The sequence below is a fragment of the Erpetoichthys calabaricus genome, chromosome 18 (assembly GCF_900747795.2).
Source record: "Erpetoichthys calabaricus chromosome 18, fErpCal1.3, whole genome shotgun sequence".
NCBI lineage: Eukaryota > Metazoa > Chordata > Cladistia > Polypteriformes > Polypteridae > Erpetoichthys > Erpetoichthys calabaricus.
The window spans coordinates 42,691,080-42,709,370 of NC_041411.2; the positions used below are offsets into that span (position 1 = coordinate 42,691,080).

At 40.2% G+C, this 18,291-nt stretch overlaps 1 protein-coding gene across 1 annotated transcript in view; it reads left to right on the plus strand.

Moving 5' to 3' along the window:
- Positions 1-2,512: 2,512 nt before the first annotated feature.
- Positions 2,513-18,291, plus strand: part of castor1 (cytosolic arginine sensor for mTORC1 subunit 1) — a 69,141-nt gene continuing 53,362 nt past the window's right edge. Inside the window, exon 1 of the mRNA XM_028824245.2 lies at positions 2,513-2,783. Coding sequence (XP_028680078.1) covers positions 2,671-2,783 — 113 coding nt within the window. The 5' untranslated portion in view covers positions 2,513-2,670. The remainder of the gene's footprint in view (positions 2,784-18,291) is intronic.

The window sequence follows — 18,291 nt, forward strand, 5'->3', positions numbered from 1 at the left end:
TTTTACTGCCCAGTTTATTTTTAGTGGACCTTTAATAACCAAGTTAGTGCTGCTTCCTCACAGCTCCATACTCCTGGGTTCAAATCCAAAAAAAACCTGCTACTCTCTGGGACAACCTTCACCAAGTTTTGAACCCTTGTCTGACAGGTAAAGTGGTAAACCTGCTCGCCCACCTAAAAGCCCCACGCTACTACCTTGTCAAGAGCCTGTCTACGTTCAGCCGATTCCACAGTCATTGGCTCTATGAGTTGGTTGCAACTTATACCTGTTCCAGGTTCACTTTGGGACAAGTCTTGCAATGACTTCTGGGGTCATGCCAGCCTGGGACACCAGCCTAAAGCATCCTCTAGCGGCACATGGTTTCCCTGCTTTCCTGAGCCATCTTGTCCCCTTACTACCTTGTCACTGCTCTACTAGCCTGATCACATGCACTGCCCTCTGTCGGCCTGGAGGAGATCTGCTACTTTTCTTCAAGCCATGGCCTAAAGAGAACTGGAGTTTTTGGCACAGCGATCTACATCAGGACTGCTAATTCACAATTCTCTGCTCTTCGTATCAACCATGGTACAGCCCCATTTAACAAGGATGTCAAATAAGGGACAAAAAACGATAGAACGGACTATGATGTAAACAGAAAGCTAACAGCTGCATAACTTCTGACTTTCAGCATTTCTGCGGATGCCCTTCATTACTCACACTGACTTCTGGTTTGGTGCCTTCTTTTTTTGAGTATGAGAGACAGAAGGGGCAGGGCATTTGAAAACTGGAGAAATTATGTCACTTGTCCTCTGAGTGGTGGTCTTCAGGTCTATAAGTGAAAAGGAAGAAGGTGTTAGTGACAGCTCCTGCCTAGGTCTCAGTCAGTGTGCACCTTGTTAAAGCCCTGTAGGTGTCCCCTAAGTGCCCATATCTGACTATGCAGTATCTGTAATGTACTATTTACACTGAGCTTGGACTGAAACACTTTAGGGTAATACTGATCATGAACAATTTATATAAAATATTAATCTACTGTGAGTTCTTTTAGGGCATACTCCTGCTATAACTGTGTAAGATCAATTTGTTAAACCACAGATTGTTTATTTCAATAACTTTACTTACTTTATAATAAAGCTTTAGGCAAACAATTTTCAGATTGATTACGAAGATTATCTGTCTAGTACAGCACATCTATCTAGTACAGCACCTTTCTGTACCTATCTACTCATTAATAGGAGATTGAACGTTGAATTTGTAAGATTATAAACTAATCAAATAGACAAATTTAAAGAAATGTATGATATAAATGATGTTTAATGTATTACAGAAAATTAATGCCAAGTGCTAAATGTAAGTAGGAAAGTCTAAGCTGTAAATGTTTTACTGTATATACTGTACAAACTGGTGTCTTTTTAATATACTGTAATGGTAATAAAGGTTTGTTTAACATTAAAAAAAATAAGATACTATATATGAATGTACTTACTGATTCCCGTCAGCCCTGAGTTGGATTAAGCAGGTTAGACAATGGGTGGCTAGCTCTATTATTTCAAAAGCTTTACAGCCTGGTGGACACAATTCTTTGGCTGTCAGATTCTATAACTGATCACAATGAAAGTTGTTTCTGGTTGATGTCACCTCGTGTTGTTTTTTCCTTCGCACTTCATTTTCTTTTAGCAGTGCTTTTAGGGTGCAGGTGAAAATCTCCTAATAACCTTACATTCACCAGAATTTTGAATAACCATAATAAGAAAATGGACGGATTATCTATTTATCTATCCATATCTCTAGATAACATGCATCTGTCCGTCTGTTATACAATAACTCCCGAAGTAATGGGGCTAGGACCCTGATCTTAGTCTTAATCGAAAGCGCATGGCCTGATATGTACTGGAAATTCAGTTCGTTACAACGGTTTGCTGAAAAGTTTATTGTAAGGAAAGCACCGCCCGTGCAAGCCCATCTATTGATAATCCACTACGACTTGTTACATACGTGTTCAGAAATCATAATCAAGTCTAAGTTCTTAAGTGTGTAAACAGGCGGAGAGTTTACAATTCCTGTCTAGTATTAATGTCAATTATAATAATAATAATAACAACACATTAGGGCCCCAATGCCACTGCCAAAGTTAGATTCAGGTTGAGCATCCCACAAAAACGCCGACGCTCACCCTCACTCTGCTAGTAAAACTCAATTATGGAAATTTTCAAGTTTCTGGGTTTTTCCTTACGTCCATGTCACTCCGCTGTGCCACTGGTCAATCTGAACGCCATCACTTCACAACAGCCCACGAAAACAGACAGCCACTGTGATGCGATTATAATGATAACCGACTAATTTATAAAAGACAAAATGTGCTGGGGAAAAACTGCAACATGCGAATGGCTTTAAATAAAGTAAAAACAATTTGTGGGCAATATCAGTAAAATATGTGTGAACTGAAGTAAGAGTTTAAGTGGATATGCGCGGTCTTAGCGCCGGCATTCTCCCGAGCACTACTGCGCACGCGTCCTTCTGATCTGTTCAAGTCAAGGAGGCGTGGCGCTCTGGGGGCAAGTCCTGCTCTGTCTGTTGCAGTTCGCTCGCCCGGGTAAATGTCGTCGCCCCCAGCACATGACTGCTCGGAGTTGTCGACAGTTGAACGAGGGAAGCTTGTTTGGAGTGGCGACTTGTTAGCGAGTGAATGAAATGGATCTTCATATCTTGGATTATCGACTGAGAGTGACCAGCATCAACACGGCCGGCTTGTCCCGCTACACGCATGCACTCATTAAGTTGGTCTTCCTGAGTAACCGGACGAGGTGAGGCGTCTTCATCAAAACCGGCTTGACCGCGAGTTCGTGGTGGGGAGGCGTTTGCCTGCTGCTACAGCGTATTGCACAGTCCGACCTAGCGAGGCCTCCTGGTTGGAAAGCGTGAGATTTCGGCTAGAAAAGGCGCTTCCTGGCCGCAGCGTGTCTGGGCATGACGAGGCAAAGGCAAAACGTGCCGAAAAAGCGGAGAACCGGGGGTTTGAAGGAGGGTAAATACAAAAATGGGGTTCTGCTGTTTGTACACAGACCCATCAATAAGAGGGTGTAAAGTGAATACAGATAAATAACAGCCTGAGGACTGTGACCACGTTGCGCCACCAGGCTGTTAAAGTTTACTGTTATCATTCAGGGGACGCGCCTTCCCTTTCATTTTGCCGATGTTGTTAAAAACTGCACTCCTCATCGTTTCTACGTTACTTTTGTATGCAGTTGGAGGTGTCAGTCATAACCGGTTAAAAGTGTGGACTGTGGCACCCATCCTGTTACCAGTGCTGGGGAGTGATTGCAGTTGTGGATAGGTGGTCTGTTTTTGACACATTAGTATTGCACGACTAGCATTAAACTTGGCAGAAAGTTGGATGGTGCCCACATCAGAGACCATCGTGGCTGCCCATGATTCTACAGTTAGTCAGTGTGCTGCAGAGAGCACTATGCTGTATAATGTCACCCCCCATCATGCATGTCACGTTATAATTGACACATTAGGGTAGTGGCAATATTTGTTTCAGGACTGTAATACACTTTTTATTATACAGTGGGAACGGAAAGTATTCAGACCCCCTTCAATTTTTCACTCTTTGTCATATTGCAGCCATTTGCTAAAATCATTTCAATTAATTTTTTCCCTCATTAATGTACAATCAGCACCCCATATTGACAGACAAAAAAAAAAGAATTTTTGAAATTGTTGCAGATTTATTAAAAAAGAAAAACTGAAATATCACATGGTCCTAAGTATTCAGACCCTTTGCTCAGTATTTAGTAGAAGCACCCTTTTGAGCTAATACAGCCATGAGTCGTCTTGGGGAAGATGCAACAAGTTTTTCACACCTGGATTTGGGGATCCTCTGCCATTCCTCCTTGCAGATCCTCTCCAGTTCTGTCAGGTTTGATGGTAAACGTTGGTGGACAGCCATTTTTAGGTCTCTCCAGAGATGCTCAATTAGGTTTAAGTCAGGGCTCTGGCTGGGCCATTCAAGAACAGTCACAGAGTTGTTGTGAAGCCACTCCTTCGTTATTTTAGCTGTGTGTTTAGGGTCATTGTCTTTTTGGAAGGTAAACCTTCGGCCCAGTCTGAGGTCCTTAGCACTCTGGAGAAGGTTTTTGTCCAGGATATCCCTGTACTTGGCCGCATTCATCTTTCCCTCGATTCAAACCAGTCGTCCTGTCCCTGCAGCTGAAAAACACCCCGACAGCATGATGCTGCCACCGCCATGCTTCACTGTGGGGACTGTATTGGACAAGTGATGAGCAGTGCCTGGTTGTCTCCACACATACTGCTTAGAATTAAGGCCAAAAAGTTCTATCTTGGTCTCATCAGACCAGAGAATCTTATTTCTCACCATCTCAGAGTCCTTCAGGTGTCTTTTAGCAAACTCCATGCGGGCTGTCATGTGTCTTGCACTGAGGAGATGTGTGGAGACAACCAGGCACTGCTCATCACTTGTCCAATACAGTCCCCACAGTGAAGCATGGCGATGGCAGCATCATGCTGTGGGGGTGTTTTTCAGCTGCAGGGACAGGACGACTGGTTGCAATCGAGGGAAAGATGAATGCGGCCAAGTACAGGGATATCCTGGACAAAAACCTTCTCCAGAGTGCTAAGGACCTCAGACTGGGCCGAAGGTTTACCTTCCAACAAGACAATGACCCTAAGCACACAGCTAAAATAACGAAGGAGTGGCTTCATAACAACTCTGTGACTGTTCTTGAATGGCCCAGCCAGAGCCCTGACGTAAACCCAATTGAGCATCTCTGGAGAGACCTAAAAATGGCTGTCCACCAACGTTTACCATCCAACCTGACAGAACTGGAGAGGATCTGCAAGGAGGAATGGCAGAGGATCCCCAAATCCAGGTGTGAAAAACTTGTTGCATCTTTCCCAAGAAGACTCATGGCTGTATTAGCTCAAAAGGGTGCTTCTACTAAATACTGAGCAAAGGGTCTGAATACTTAGGACCATGTGATATTTCAGTTTTTCTTTTTTAATAAATCTGCAACAATTTCAAAAATTTCTTTTTTTTGTCTGTCAATATGGGGTGCTGTGTGTACATTAATGAGGGAAAAAATTAATTTAAATGATTTCAGCAAATGGCTGCAATATGACAAAGAGTGAAAAATTAAAGGGGGTCTGAATACTTTCCGTACCCACTGTATATAGGGTAATTTGGCGTTTTGCACATTTACTCAGTAAATTTCAAACCTGCATGGAACATAACTCTTTTTAGATTTTAAACTGGAACACACCCCAAGTCATTCTAATTGGTGCTAAACTATAGCCTAGGAACATGAGCTTCTTTTCAGTCACACTTGGTGATGAATCTTGGTGTCATTTTTGATTCCTTCTTTTCTTATTCTTCCCAAATTGATCATGTTAAGAAACTTTTTTCCTCTTCTGTATCATATCCCCCTGTCTGCTCATTTCTCTCCTTTTCCAATGCTGAGAAACGTCTTCTCTACACTTTTACTACATCAACTACTGTATCTCCGTACTGGCAGATGCTCCTTCTTATCTTTTTTTCACAGATCCAGTTGGTTCCTTACACAGACCTGCAGCGATGGGTACGTAACACCCATCCCACTCTACCCTCCACTGGCTCCTTGTGTCTTACAGGATTGAATGTAAAATTCTGTTAATAATCCATCCATCCATCCATTGTCCAACCCGCTGAATCCGAACACAGGGTCACGGGGGTCTGCTGGAGCCAATCCCAGCCAACACAGGGCACAAGGCAGGGAACCAATCCCGGGCAGGGTGCCAACCCACCGCAGGACACACACAAACACACCCACACACCAAGCACACACTAGGGCCAATTTAGAATCACCAATCCACCTAACCTGCATGTCTTTGGACTGTGGGAGGAAACCGGAGTGCCCGGAGGAAACCCACGCAGACACGGGGAGAACATGCAAACTCCACGCAGGGTGGACCCGGGAAGCGAACCCGGGTCTCCTAACTGCGAGGCAGCAGCGCTACCACTGCGCCACCGTGCCCTATAAAGCTTTACATGGCCTCCTTCATCGCGACACGCCTGTCTGCCCACTAAGGTCCACCAATGCTGCCAGTCTCGTTGTGCCCAAAACTAACTGCGCTGTATGGATGACTGAGCCTTCAGTTCCATTGCTCCCAGACTTTGGAACAACCTCTCTAAATTTAATGAGAAGAGCTGACTCAATTCATTCTTTTAAACAAGCAAATTAAAAATTTATTTATGGGGTACCCTTGCCCTTAAGGGACATTCTGACCCTTCTTTAAGTTTTGTCCAGAGGTTCAGAATGATTTGCATTTGCATCACAAATTGTTATTTGTTCAGGGTTTTCTTGTAGTGTTTTGTATTTTTATTCTGGTTTATTGGGTCTTATTCTAGTTCAAAGCACCATGTTTCCTGTATTATCTTTATTTAGTGTTTTATGTGGATTTTATTTGTATCCAATGCAAGGTTATTATAGTTAACGAAAACTAAAATCAAAACTGAAACTATTATTAAAAAAACATTTTCGTAAACTGATATAAAATAATTAACAAAACTGAAATGAAAAACTAAATGAAACTATTAAAGTAGCTGGAAAGACTAACTGAAATAAAATAATAATTTACCAAAATATTTTTAGTTTTCGTTTTTGAATGAATATTCTTGCTGTTAGTCTTTAACCCTGATAAGTTTTCTCTAAAACAGAAAGTCATCCACCATGAGCCACCCGCATATATTCATCCTGTGAACGGCGGCTGGTGACGGAGGGCGGCTGTTCACACAGCATTTGCGACAGAGCAAGCTGAGTGAGGGTGCGTAAAGCCTGTGAAATAGAAAGCGATTTACTTGCCGACTTTCTTTGTGCTTGTTGTATATCAAGATGTAATTCAAACGGCTGGTATCAGAATCAGAATGTTTTTGTGCTGGTCAACAAAACGTTCACTATATGGACAGAAAAATCAGTGAGTAACGTTTCAGTTTATTTCTCAGGTGTCTGCTTTTTGTTGACAGCAATTCACCTGCCACTTTGCACAGGAGAAATCGTTTAGTAATCATGAAAAAATTCGACCTCAATATTTTGATGAATCTTGACCTTATAGACTAACCAGTGTCCAACAATACTGTTTTTTGGAATTGTGTGTGTACGCGTGGGTGTGTGTGTATAAACACGATAACTCAAAAACACAACTAGATAGATGGATGAAATTTGGCATGTGGTTGTTACACCACAATTCTAGATCTGTATTAACTTTTGGGCCAAATCCATCATCCGGAAGTGGTACTTTACCTGAACAAATACTCAATTTTTTTAATTTATTTATACAGCTGCAGAGTTCGATTTATTCAACTTTACTTTTATAATAATTGTTCAATATACAGTAATCCCTCGCTATATCACGCTTCGCCTTTCGCGGCTTCACTCCATCACGGATTTTATATGTAAGCATATTTAAATATATATCGCGGATTTTTCGCTGCTTCGCGGGTTTCTGCGGACAATGGGTCTTTTAATTTCTGGTACATGCTTCCTCAGTTGGTTTGCCCAGTTGATTTCATACAAGGGACGCTATTGGCAGATGGCTGAGAAGCTACCCAGCTTACTTTTAATAATAATAATAATAATAATTCATTACATTTATATAGCGCTTTTCTCAGTACTCAAAGTGCTATCCACACAGGGAGGAACCGGGAAGCGAGCCCACAATCTTCCACAGTCTCCTTACTGCAAAGCAGCAGCACTACCACTGCGCCACCTGTGAGGCTTTTCTCTTTCTCTTGCGCTGACTTTTTCTGATCCTGACGTAGGGGGTGTGAGCAGGGGGGCTGTTCACACACCTAGACGATACGGACGCTCGTCTAAAAATGCTGAAAGATTATCTTCACGTTGCTATCTTTTGTGCAGCTGCTTCCTGAAACGATATGCTGCACGGTGCTTCGCATACTTAAAAGCTCGAAGGGCACGTATTGATTTTTGATTGAAAAACAAACTCTGTCTCTCTCTCTCTCTCTCTCTTTGTCTGCTCCTGACGGAGGGGGTGTGAGCTGCCGCCTTCAACAGCTTTGTACCTTGGTGCTTCGCATACTTAAAAGAAAAACAGCCCTATTGATTTGTTTGCTTTTCTCTCTATCTCTCTGACAGCCTGTGCTCCTGACACACACTCCTTTGAAGAGGAAGATATGTTTGCATTCTTTTAATTGTGAGACGGAACTGTCATCTCTGTCTTGTCGTGGAGCACAGTTTAAACTTTTGAAAAAGAGACAAATGTTTGTTTGCAGTGTTTGAATAACGTTCCTGTCTCTCTACAACCTCCTGTGTTTCTGCGCAAATCTGTGACCCAAGCATGACAATATAAAAATAACCATATAAACATATGGTTTCTACTTCACGGATTTTCTTAGTTCGCGGGTGGCTCTGGAACGCAACCCCCGCGATGGAGGAGGGATTACTATATTACTAATTTGATTTGTTGTTGATGGTTCCTTAATGTACATAATATAAAAATATAATCATTGTCTTGCGGTTTACTCCTCAAATATCCATCCCCATATCTGAGTATACTGAGGGGAGAGCACTCCCGGTTTTTGAAAATAAAATGGCACTGATCGAGAGACTGACCAGGTCATCATACAAGATCAGCATATTGTTGCTGACCAATCACTTTTGCTTTAAAAACATTGTTTAACAACGAAGCGATACAAACAAAGGTATAGAGTCTGACAAGTGATGAAAAACTAAACATACTAATGGGTTTTTGTATTTATTCCATATTTATTAATTTATCTTTTTTAGTTCATATTCACAACTCAAAATAACTGATATTGTGACAGTAATCCATTAGCAGAATTATATTTTAAAATATTTGTCTCCTTTTTTCAATGTTTTTCTCTCTCTTTCTCAAAATAGATAGTTGAAATATCATATTCTTTTTGTTCTTAACATCAGCCTTACCATACATATTGCATACCAGGGATTTTTCCTGCCTTGCATCCAAACCTGCTGCAGTAGGCTCCAGATTTCCTGCAATCCTACTCTGGATAAACAGGTTTAGGTAATGTATATGTTGTTCTTAATATCAGACGCTGTCTCTGTTGTATTATGCCTGTCCGTACTCCTATTACCTGCTCTTGCTCTGCTCATTATTGGTTTACTGTCCTTTATGGTGGTCTATTCAAGACTTGCTGCCCCTAACCTTGACACTACATGCTTGTTGTTCTTTTGTTTCCCTCAATACAGCTAGGTGGGGTCTGCACACTCATTCAAGTCAAACAGCCCTGTTCTTCCTAAGTCCCTGTGATTTTCATGAGAAAATATTTTAAAAATTATAAAATTGTGTAAAATTGTTCATATTCAGTGTCTAGTTTTGATTATGCTTGTTTTTATCAGACAAAAACAAAAGCAGATAGTAAACCAGGCAGTGTAGTAAGCTTCGACTAACATTAAACTCATATCCAAATCTTTTAAGTGTACGGTTCTGTCTGATTGTGACACAAAACTAACTCCGTAGGCGCTCTATGCCATAATTACTAAAACTAAAACTGAAACTAATATATATAAAAATAAAATAGAAATGTTTTTGTGAAATAAAAACTAAACTAAAACTAAAAATACACGATGAAGGAAAATTAAAACTAAACTGAAATTACAAGTAAGGTCAGAAAAAATATAGAAATAAAAACTAATATAAAAAGGCAAAACTATAATAACCTTGATCCAAAGTCCTATGCCCTGTTGTTCATTTAAAGTTTTTCTGAAGCGCCTTGAGCATGAGAGAGGTTCTACAGTATATAAATAAATATTATTACTTTATATTCAGTGTCACTGCTTTTATTATTACTTGTCTATGTAAAAGCTCTTTGAGTAGCAAGAAAAGTGCTACATTAATGTAAAGATTTGTGATATTTGGTTGATGCCTTTATCCAATGTCACTTACAACATTTGAGATCAAAATGGGTTACATTTCTTGGTTTTCCAAGTGGAGCACAGGCAGCGGAAGTGACTTGCAAGGTCCACTTTCAGTTGAGCTTCAGTCTTCTGACAGATGACCTCGCATTATTCCCAAGCACCATTTGGTAAATTGAAGAATTCATACAGAATTCTGTGATGGTGAGTGGCCCAGGTCCTTGCGAGATCTGAACCTACAACATGCGGGTTTGAAATCCAAAGCCTTAACTACTACATCACGTTACCTGTCTAAAGTAATTACATTTCCTCTTTGTGTCTACCCTTATTTTCTTGGGGCTATACAGTTGGATTGAATTACGGGGAGTGTGCTGTCACCCCTAAATGCAAAACACGTGGGTGTAATTCTGATTGGTAACATATGCTGCAGTGCTGGGCTTGTTCTCCTTTTGAATACAACACTGTCCGCCACATGGATATTTGCTTTGCAGTTGCTTTGAGTTGTTGTTAAAATGTTTATAATTACTGGTGTGCTGTCCAGGGTTTGTTCCTGCTTTGTGCGCTATGCTCGTTGGGACAGTCTCCAGCAACCCTGTACATTCTGAAAATGTATGGATGTTTGCACTGTAATCAACATTTGCTTCAAGAGTGCAACTCACCCCCTCATATTTTGTATACAGTGTGATTGCAAAACGAATTGAACATTTTCAAAAATGAGTCTCTTAGTAACTAATACAAACATTGAACAATTGTGCGGTTAGGAAGAACTGTGTAAGTTCCTTTGCAAATCGTTTTAGGCTGCGTCTTCGAATACATTTTTGAAGGTTTTCAATTTTTTTTAAATCTTGTAGTTGGGGGGAGGGGGGCAGGGGGGTCTGGTTCCTGCCTTGTTGCCCCCCCCCCCATACTGCCTAGATTGGTTCACTGCACCCCCGAAACTGGGTTACATGGGTTCATTAAACGAATGTGTGACAGGGTGGGCAGTGCAGTGTTCAGACAGTTTTACAGAAGAGCTGCCTGGAGCTTTTTAGGAAATGTGTCTGTTTGTTTTAAGAGCTCCCTAGTTATATTTGCTAGTTATAATCTGGAGGGTACTGAGCTGGTTGTACTATTTACATCTTGTATGATTTCATCATGTTTGTACACAGTTGGCAACAGTTTATAAATTACTTGGAATAGGGGCACCAGGTATATACAGAAATACTAAAGAAATTTGCAGCCCTACAGTCTTAAAATGAAATGTTACTAAAGAAATTTGCAGCCCTACAGTCTTAAAATAAAATGTTACAAAAGGCTAGATGTAAACAGGTGGAGAGTTTACAGTTGCTTACAAGTGTACAAGCTTGGGCTGGAGTATGATTTCTGAACATGTATGTAGTGTGTCCAGTGGTATTATCAATAGATGGGCTTGTGGGGACCATGCTTAACCTACATTGAAGTGTACTTCTTACCAGTAAAGTTCTCACCAGGTTGCCACTACCTAATTTTTTTGTTTCTTTGAATTTCTAGAACCTATTGGGTCATAAGCTTTCAATGAAGACCAAGAACAAAGATCTAGCCACATTAGTTTGCGAGTAATCGCACAACAGACCAGCATCACAATGAACTAATTACATCAAAAATGTGAAATGACTAATCCAGTATCAGTGGGATCTGTACAGAGCAATTAAACAATTGCAGGACTCTTTCTTTAAGAAGAAAGCTGGCTGCTTTCCTGCTGGTTGTTTATTATTGGACAAAACAGAGTTAAACTGGCAGGATCGGAGAGCTGCACTTGAAGCAATTTTTAGTAAATCCCTGGAAATCCTTCCTTTGTTATAAACTTGTTTTTAAACTGCAAATATAATCGGCAGCGTGGAGATTGTCCCTCAACATCTGGACACCACTGGGAGTGCAGATGTCAGCCTACTTCTCGAGTACAGGGCCTGCTCTGATTGATGGTGGCTTTTTCCTGTGGACCGATGAATTGTGGATGACTTCTTGTTGTGGTCTCTTGAATGTGTGCAGGTGTATTGCGACTAGTAGGGTTTTTATTGTTGCCCGGCTCTGATGTATAAACTAATTCTACTTCTTAACTCGACTGTGCTATTTGGACTTGCTTGTTGACATCGCAGTTGTTGCACATGTGTACAGTATTGGTGACTTTTATTTGCTTTACTTACCTAAGGCCTTGTAATGCATGAGAATGGCTTGTTAGTTCCGTATTTCATTCAAAGTAGTACTTTAAGTAAATAGCATTCATTGCACAAAGAGGCAAATGATGTCTGAGATGCTCCTGCAGCATTTCTGCTGCTGAGTGAGTGTATTATTATTAATGATAATTATCGCCAAGAGCGTGTACTGATAGATTTGTGTATTTGTCAGATTGTATAATACATTATCTCTTGACTAAAAAATAATGTCAGGATGTCTACATTCGTCATCTAAAGAACCAGAGATTATTTTTAGCAGCTTTTGTATCATATTTCACTTGATCTTAAGTATTTGGGAATAGCAAACCTATGGTGACATTGAGAAGAAGAAAAGAAAAGCATTCCTGCACAAATAGTGGGGATGATTATCCTTTTTGTGAACTTCACACGTGCTGTTCAAATGCCTTGTTACTGACACTTCTGTAATTGCTAGCTAGCTGATGGTATGAGTCATTTTACCAAAGCAGCGGGATGTGTGTTTGCTGTTTATTATTGGACTTAATTTTTGGGCGCTTCTGTTTTATTTCCCCTTGGTCTGACAGACCTCCCAGTCTCTAATCACTTAAATGATTGTGTGGAGTGCTAGTTGTGACATCTTGGAAAATTGGGGCTTTGCATTTAAGCTATTCCAGAGGGATGACGGCAGGTTTTGTGTCGCAATGTTTTAAAGAGAATTTTTCTTTTCTTTTTCTTCACAAACTCTCTTCGATATCTGAAACATAAGACTGATTTCATTTTAAAATTGGGTTAATAACATGTTGAGGGCTTATAGAATATCATCACAAGTTTCAATGCTTGGCAACGGCATATTATCTAAGAGTGTTACCCCATTTTCTTTTCTGTTGGTGATTGGTTGACCCAGTTATGGAGCTTGGATTATGTCTTTGGTGTTTATTTGTGATGTGAAATTCTGCTGAAACAATGAGGTGGTTGATGTTGCTCTGTTGTGAAAAGGCAGAGTGATTGTGCTCTCTTTCCTTTTAAAGCATTGTTTTAAGTAGAGCATGTTCCAGACTACAGACAAATTATCCCGTGGTCTTCATCTTATATGATTAAAATAACATTGGGGTGCCAAAAATTTGTTTTAGAACTAGTTTGCCCTTTTATGCTTCTTTCTTTTGTTTGTTGTCTTCTCCTTGTCTGTTTATGCACAGTAAAGATGGTGGCTGCAGTGGACTTTTATCGGATTTTTTTTTTTTTTTTTTTTTGCAGTCTTCTGCATAATAATAATGTTATTTCTTATATGTGTTGCAAAACCCAAGATAGACAGAATAAAACAAAACAAAACTGCGAGTATATGTAATAGGCTATACCGCCAATTAAACCTCTTAAATGACAATGCGATTCTCACATTAGTTTGTCCAAAATAACCTTTTATATTTATTATGTTTTTAAATTGCAATTAAAGATGTACATTGTTTTACTTTTTTTTTTTTTAAATTGGTTAAAGCTACTCAGAATGTCAGATCCACATTCAGTTTGTTTGTGGACCAATTTGACGTGTAGTCTGTCTAGCCTTGTTCAGCTCGCTTGTCATTTTGTTCTCATTGCCACAGAAGATGGTGTTTTAAGGTATGCACTTGTCACACATTGTCATTTTGCTTTTGCAGTTTTCCTCCAGTTGTTTTGGATGAAAACAAATACAGTCATGTGTAAAACTGAGTACACCCCATTAAATGTTTTTCCTTTTTTAACATATTTGGACATATCAGGATTTGATATTCACATTCACATTTTTGTTTTGTTTTTGGAAGTACTCTAGGATGAAGCCTTTTATCCCATATTGCATAGACAGTAACATCTTCATTCAGGCTGGTTGAGGAGAGCTGGTGATAAGGAACTTCATATTACTGTTCTCTGCATTGCTGATATGTGACGGCAACTAACAGCTCCCTATACTTTAACTTCTAGACCCCTTGGTGCGTGAACCCCCCCCCCCCCCCACACACACACACACATACTCACACTGTCTATTCTATCTCCCTACCTGTTGAACCCAGCATATGGCCTGAAGTAGCTTCATAGTCTACTCAAGAGTCTGCTTCTGCAGTTAGGAACCTCCATCTCCTTCTGGTGGCCTCAGATGTTATTGCAACCCAAGGCACAAGTATAACACTTCAAAATACACCACCACAAAGTGTCCCCCAGCTGCCACTAACTAGTTTGGGCAACTCTCACAGCCGTTTGCACATCTCCCATGACCATCCTATTTATCTAGCATTTCTGGCATTGCTACTTCTTGGGGCATTACATAACTGTAAAGGGTACACTGCCAGCTGCTGGCTGCTCACCCTTATGTATAGATTCCTCTGTCTGCATTCTAAGAGCTGAACCCTCAAGCAGCTGCCAGCCCACCTTACTAGTACTGCAAAACTTTCAGATAAAGTATGGACATTGCCTGGTCTATGTGTCTAAGATCCTTTTCTGGACCTCCATCAGACCGTACCAGCTTGGAATTCTGTCATATGGTATATACTGTGTGAAAGTGTGAATATATATATATATACTGTATATATACTGTATATAATATATATACAGTATATAATATATATATATATCTCTATTGTAAAAAAAAATCTTGGGAGAGAGAGACTAGGGAGACGAGACGTGATCTTCATGTTAAGATCACAGACACTTAAAAGACCCGCGAGACAAAAGAGAATGGCCACGGAGCGTCTCGGGGGGACCTTAAACATGAGACTTTGTGCCAGTAGATTGACCTAGGACTGTCTCACGGGGACGTAGAACATGAGATTCTTGCAAGACACACCCTACTTACAACCAACATCAAATAAGACCACGGGCAGCAAAACACTCATTCGTGTCAAGACTTTGAGCACACACAGATCCAGGGACTCAGCGCATATAAAGCGTATAAGGACAATACCCCTGTACATTATAGATGAAACGTCGACGACTAAGCGAAGAAGAAAGAGCAGTGCGGAGAAAAGTGACTCAAGAGCATTGGAGAGAAAAAAATGCAAAAAAGAAAAAGAATAATCGAGGTGAAAATACAGAAAATAAGGAAAGTAGTAATCAGCCTGGAACAAGTGGAATTGAAAAAAAGCATGTCCAATCGGGCTCAGAATTAAAAGACAAAGTAGAACTTCATAAAGACGTTCAAAAATGTTAGCGCTATACACATGCAGAGCAGGTTAGAGATTATGAAAGCAGTGGAGTTTGAAAGGCTCAAAAAGAACTTGGCGAGATACAAATGCAGAAAAGTTAAAGAATATGAAGGCAGGAAAATTAGAAAGTATCAACAAAAAAGGAAAGTAAAGATTACAGTAGCGCAAACAAATGGAAATTATTCCTCACGGACCAGGTGTCATTGAAAAAAAAGCAGGACAAAGCGAGGTCAGAAATAAAATACAAGGAGTAGAAAACAAAGTAAAACATCATAAAGAGGTTAAAAAACAAAGGGAGCCAAACACATGAGGAGCAGGTTATAGATAATGAAAACAGTGGAATTCAAAAGACTCAAAAGAAAAAAAACGTAGGCGCGAAACACATGCAGAGCAAGATACAGAATATGAAAGCAGAAAAAAACGAAAGTGTCAAAACAAAGAAAGTAAACATCGCATCAGTGCAAACAGAGAAATTATTACTCGGAGAAATAACGAAAATGCAAATGGAGATAGAATTTATGGACACAGGTGATACAGGTATGTCAGAAGTATGTAAATATTGTAAGGCTTTGAAGTTTAAGTCAGAGAATTTCAAAAACAGGGTTTACCTCACATTCATTTATTGGATACTTTGCAAAAAAAATTAACTGCTAATGATGTAGATCGCTTTGTCTGTGCTGAAATTCCAAACAGAGAAACCTATCCTGAATTACGGTACAAAGTCATTAAACATGTCTCACTGACCTCATTGAAAAGATTCAGCATGTTGAGACTCGAAAGATTCCAAATATTGTTTTTTTACCAAAGTTCTGAAATAAAAGTGAAACTAATGAAATAGCAACAATTCAAAAAAAAAAAATCTTAAAAGTGTGTATCTGGAAAACCAAACATGGGAGGTTTGCGAGCGAAGCAAGCAGGGGGCAAAGCCCCCAAGTATGTATATACAGTTAGGTCTATAAATATTTGGACAGAGACAACTTTTTTCTAATTTTGGTTCTGTACATGACCACAATGAATTTTAAATGAAACAACTCCGATGCAGTTGAAGTGCAGACTTTCATCTTTAATTCAGTGGGGTGAACAAAACGATTGCATAAAAATGTGAGGCAACTAAAGCATTTTTTTGACACAATCCCTTCATTTCAGGGGCTCAAAAGTAATTGGAAAATTGACTCAAAGGCTATTTCTTGGGCAGGTGTGGGCAAGTCCGTCGTTATGTCATTATCAGTTAAGCAGATAAAAGGCCTGGAGTTCATTTGAGGTGTGGTGCTTGCATGTGGAAGATTTTGCTGTGAACAGACAACATGTGGTCAAAGGAGCTCTCCATGCAGGTGAAAGAAGCCATCCTTAAGCTGCGAAAACAGAAAAAACCCATCCGAGAAATTGCTACAATATTACGAGTGGCAAAATCTACAGTTTGGTACATCCTGAGAAAGAAAGCAAGCACTGGTGAACTCAGCAACACAAAAAGACCTGGACGTCCACGGAAGACAACAGTGGTGGATGATCACAGAATCATTTCCATGGTGAAGAGAAACCCCTTCACAACAGCCAACCAAGTGAACAACACTCTCCAGGGGGGTAGGCGTATCGATATCCAAGTCTACCATAAAGAGAAGACGGCATGAAAGTAAATACAGAGGGTGCGCTGCAAGGTGCAAGCCACTCATAAGCCTCAAGAATACAAAGGCTAGATTGGACTTTGATAAAGAACATCTAAAAAAGCCAGCACAGTTCTGGAAAAACATTCTTTGGACAGATGAAACCAAGATCAACCTCTACCAGAATGATGGTAAGAAAAACGTATGGAGAAGGCGTGGAACAGCTAATTATCCAAAGCATACCACATCATCTGTAAAACATGGTGGAGGCAGTGTGATGGCTTGGGCGTGCATGGCTGCCAGTGGCACTGGGACACTAGTGTTTATTGATGATGTGACACAGGACAGAAGCAGCCGAATGAATTCTGAGGTGTTCGGAGACATACTGTCTGCTCCAATCCAGCTAAATGCAGTCAAATTGATTCATGATACAGATGGACAATGACCCAAAACATACAGCCAAAGCAACCCAGGAGTTTATTAAAGCAAAGAAGTGGAAAATTCTTGAATGGCCAAGTCAGTCACCTGATCTTAACCCAATTGAGCAGGCATTTCACTTGTTGAAGACTAAACTTCAGACAGAAAGGCCCACAAACAAACAGCAACTGAAAGCCGCTGCAGTAAAGGCCTGGCAGAGCACTAAAAAGGAGGAAACCCAGCATCTGGTGATGTCCAGGAGTTCAAGACTTCAGGCTGTCATTGCCAGCAAAGGGTTTTCAACCAAGTATTAGAAATGAACATTTTATTTTCAGTTATTTAATTTGTCCAATTACTTTTGAGCCCCTGAAATGAAGGGATTGTGTTACAAAAATGCTTTAGTTGCCTCACATTTTTATGCAATCGTTTTGTTCACCCCACTGAATTAAAGATGAAAGTCTGCACTTCAACTGCATCTGAATTGTTTCATTTAAAATTCATTGTGGTAATGTACAGAACCAAAATTAGAAAAAGGTCCATAAATATTTGGACAGTGACAACTTAACTGTATATAGTAATGAGGGGACAACATATTTCAGAGAGCTGGGGTTCCTCCATGGTATAGCCCCATTTAACAGGGATGTCAAATAAGGGACAAAAAAGGAAAGAACGGACTATGATGTAAACAGAAAGCTAACAGCTGCATAACTTCTGACTTTCAGCATTTCTGCGGATGCCCTTCATTACTCACACTGACTTCTGGTTTGGTGCCTTCTTATTTTGAGTATGAGAGACAGAAGGGGCAGGGCTTTTGAAAACTGGAGAAATTACGTCACTTGTCCTCTGAGTGGTGGTCTTCAGGTCTATAAGTGAAAAGGAAGAAGATGTTAGTGACAGCCCCTGTCTAGGTCTCAGTCAGTGTGCACCTTGTTAAAGCCCTGTAGGTGTCCCCTAAGTGCCCATATCTGACTATGCAGTATCTGTAATGTACTATTTACACTGAGCTTGGACTGAAACACTTTAGGGTAATACTGATCATGAACAATTTATATAAAATATTAAT